This window comes from Acromyrmex echinatior, chromosome 5 (genome assembly GCF_024713525.1).
Source record: "Acromyrmex echinatior isolate Ae372 chromosome 5, ASM2471352v2, whole genome shotgun sequence".
Classification (NCBI taxonomy): Eukaryota; Metazoa; Arthropoda; class Insecta; order Hymenoptera; family Formicidae; genus Acromyrmex; species Acromyrmex echinatior.
This window is the reverse complement of record NC_141856.1, coordinates 14,588,570-14,591,893: the sequence shown is the minus strand read 5'-3', so window position 1 is coordinate 14,591,893 and position 3,324 is coordinate 14,588,570. Positions and strand designations below refer to the sequence as shown.

Here is a 3,324-nt window from a genome sequence, read left to right as displayed (position 1 = left end):
TTATTAGTGTAACTCGTATAAATCACTTGTTTCTATTTTCTTTTTTTTTTAACTTATGTGAAGATTTTACACATTAAATAAAATATATTGACACTATATGTTATTTTTGCAAAATTCCCACTAAAATTAAAAAAAAATTAGAGACTTTTTAAGAATTTATTTTTACCAATTTTATTTATACCAATTTAATGTCAAAGAATTTATTAATTAAAGAAAATAAGTGAGCTGGAACATGTATTATATATGTTACACAACAATAGTTAGTGTTTTTTATCGTATTTAACAAGTTTAACTGATCAATATTCAAGGTAAAATTAAAAGTCGATTATAAATGATTTTCATTGCATTAATGAACAGAACTAGTTAAACCAGAGGCTCGCCGACAACGAACATCGTAAACAGGTATAAATTATTTCCCAATCTAGCTTGGTGGGATCTCACGCTACTTATCAGATTGTCGTTACTGTCGTTAGTGGCATATGCAACAGAAACCGACTCAACAGACAGACGTTCATAGTAGCTGTAACCATGAAATCTTTCATCGATTACTCGGCATCTAGCGATTTTCCGCTTGAAAATTTACCGTACGGAATCTTCTCAACGAAAGATAAGGTGAGCAAAAACTAATTACATCATAGATCGCGTACAAATCATGCCACGTCATATGATTTCAAAACAATTCTAAATATAAGTATGTAACTACGCATTTTCAACTTCATTATGGTTTAGGAAGTCATGAATTATATTGTAACAAAATATAGTAATCTTTTATGGATTTTTGTCATATTTTTGAAAAATTATTGGAAAAGTTGTACAATAAAATATAAAATAAGTTGCATATTTCTTCATGAAACAACTAACAACAAAGAATGGAATGTTTCTTCTTGAAAATTCTTGCTCGCATTCAACGCCGTCTAGTAGAAATTTATATTATGGTACCATCAGCTGGTATATTACTGTCGTTCGATAATTCTAATATTTTCATAAATTCTTCATTAAATTATATTATTTTATACTATGAAAAAATTGTCAGATTTATTAGATATGATATTAAAATACAAAATTTATAATAATACTTTATTAATTATATAACAGCTATATACTACTATATTATGATAGATAGATATAATATAAATAATATTTAAAATATTTTAGCCAGATAAAAAAATTGGTGTGGCAATTGGTGATCAAATTTTGAATTTAAATGCTATCGCAAATTATTTCGATGGACCATTGTTGGAAAGTAAGCAAGATGTGTTTCGTCGTGATTGTTTGAATGATTTTATGTCTCTCGGAAGGCCAGCATGGCTAGAAGCAAGATCTAAACTTCAAGAGCTGCTGTCTGCCAGTAATGATACTTTGCAAGATCCTGAAATCCACTCTAAGTGAGAAATCAACAAACGAAAATTAATATAAAAAATTTAGCTCTTTAAAAAATGTATTATAATCTCTGCGTAACATCTTTTTTAGAATTTTTGTCGCCCAGAAAGATGCTATAATGCATTTACCAGCCAAGATCGGAGATTACACTGATTTTTATTCCTCTCTTAATCATGCTACAAATGTCGGTATCATGTTCCGTGGGAAAGAAAATCCGCTGATGCCAAATTGGTAATTTTCTTATTAATATTATTTTATGATTGTTCTTTAAAAATTACTTGTACTGTAGAATAAAATAATTTATATTTTTACAGGAAATATTTGCCAGTTGGCTATCACGGAAGAGCAAGTTCCATTGTTGTGTCAGGCACACCCATAAGACGACCGTGTGGTCAAACACTTCCGGTTGAAGGTGCAGCACCTGTTTTTGGGCCCTGCAGATTAATGGATTTCGAGCTCGAAGTTGCTTTCTTTGTCGGTGGCCCACCTACAAACCTAGGTGATACTGTTCCAGCTTCTAAAGCGTATGATCATATTTTTGGGATGGTCTTGATGAATGATTGGAGCGGTACGAAATATAACTGAAAGAACTTTAATTAATTAAAATTTTTATTCTGATTTTTTTATTTTTCTTTCTGTTTTGCATAGCAAGGGACATTCAGAAATGGGAGTACGTGCCATTAGGACCATTCGGTTCAAAGAATTTGGGTACGACAATTTCTCCATGGATAGTTACAATGGAAGCTCTAGATGCTTTCAAAGTACCAAATATGACTCAAGATCCAGAACCGTTTCCGTATTTGCAACATAACGAGTCTTGTAACTTCGATATTAAATTGGAAGTTGACCTTAAACGTAAGCTGTTATTTTTTTTATTACTTTTCTTATAGTTCACATTCCCGTATTGCTTAAACATTTTATCTTATTGTATAAAAAATAATTTTAATTTTTTTGCAGCATCAAGTGGTGTAATCACGACCATATGCCGGAGCAACTTTTCACACATGTACTGGACTCCGCAACAACAACTGGCGCATCATACTATTACAGGATGTAACATTAATCCTGGAGATTTAATGGGATCCGGCACTATAAGTGGAAACGTGCGTTTAAAATTTAGTATTTAATCTAGTATCGGCATTAATTTAGTATCGGCATTATTAATATAATTAATATATTAAATTAGCTTTTGTCATATTTATCTGTTGACTTTTTTCGTAATTTCTATTTTTTTTAAATTACATAAATTATGAATTTTATTTTACATTTTATAATATAAAATATTTAGACTTCGGATTCTTATGGTTCAATGCTCGAATTGTGTTGGAAAGGCACACATAATATTGCACTAAAAGATGGTACAACAAGAAAATTCCTTCGAGATGATGATGAAATCATTATTCGTGGTAAATAAATCAATTATTTATTATAATATATGTACATATAAAATTACATAATTATTTATTTCATTGTTTTCTAGGTTATTGTGTTGGCGATGGTTATAAAGTCGGTTTTGGAACATGTACGGGAAAATTGTTACCTGCTAATAACTAACAAATGAAATTGGTGCACAAGGCAAAATTATATTCTTTGTGTTACTGTCTTTTATATATTTTATATTAGATTTGTAATACTTTGATAAATTACTTATTACATACTTACTTCCTATCTAATTTATTTTTCCAATTCATTAATAACAAGATAAAAAAACATTTAATTTTAAGTTAAAATTAAATCAAATTTAATTATACACATATTAATTAAGCCGCGGAGTTTCTATCAAGAAATCCTATATACGTAAAGATGTTTACCAATCATATTTTTTGCTTCATTAATTATAAAATGATTATAATATAATTAATTATGTATATGATAATTATTATTATGATTATTATTATGATAATTATTTATGTATATAATATTTTGCATTTGTTAATAAATACA

General features: G+C 28.7%; 1 protein-coding gene across 1 annotated transcript; it reads left to right on the top strand.

Moving 5' to 3' along the window:
* Positions 1 to 427: 427 nt before the first annotated feature.
* On the top strand, positions 428 to 3,041 carry Faa (fumarylacetoacetate hydrolase). The gene is made up of 8 exons (XM_011064999.2): positions 428 to 612; positions 1,156 to 1,385; positions 1,471 to 1,611; positions 1,695 to 1,948; positions 2,029 to 2,235; positions 2,338 to 2,483; positions 2,669 to 2,786; positions 2,861 to 3,041. Exons 1-8 carry the CDS (start codon positions 529 to 531, stop codon positions 2,932 to 2,934), a joined length of 1,254 nt encoding a protein of 417 aa, XP_011063301.1. The 5' UTR covers positions 428 to 528; the 3' UTR covers positions 2,935 to 3,041.
* Positions 3,042 to 3,324: the final 283 nt, after the last annotated feature.

Bases quoted from the DNA above. Each gene is read 5' to 3' on its own strand.
- Faa (XM_011064999.2), top strand. From the start codon at position 529: ATGAAATCTTTCATCGATTACTCGGCATCTAGCGATTTTCCGCTTGAA. The intron at 1,386-1,470 runs GTGAGAAATCAA...CATCTTTTTTAG, and splicing joins GATCCTGAAATCCACTCTAA to AATTTTTGTCGCCCAGAAAG. The intron at 2,484-2,668 runs GTGCGTTTAAAA...TAAAATATTTAG, and splicing joins CCGGCACTATAAGTGGAAAC to ACTTCGGATTCTTATGGTTC.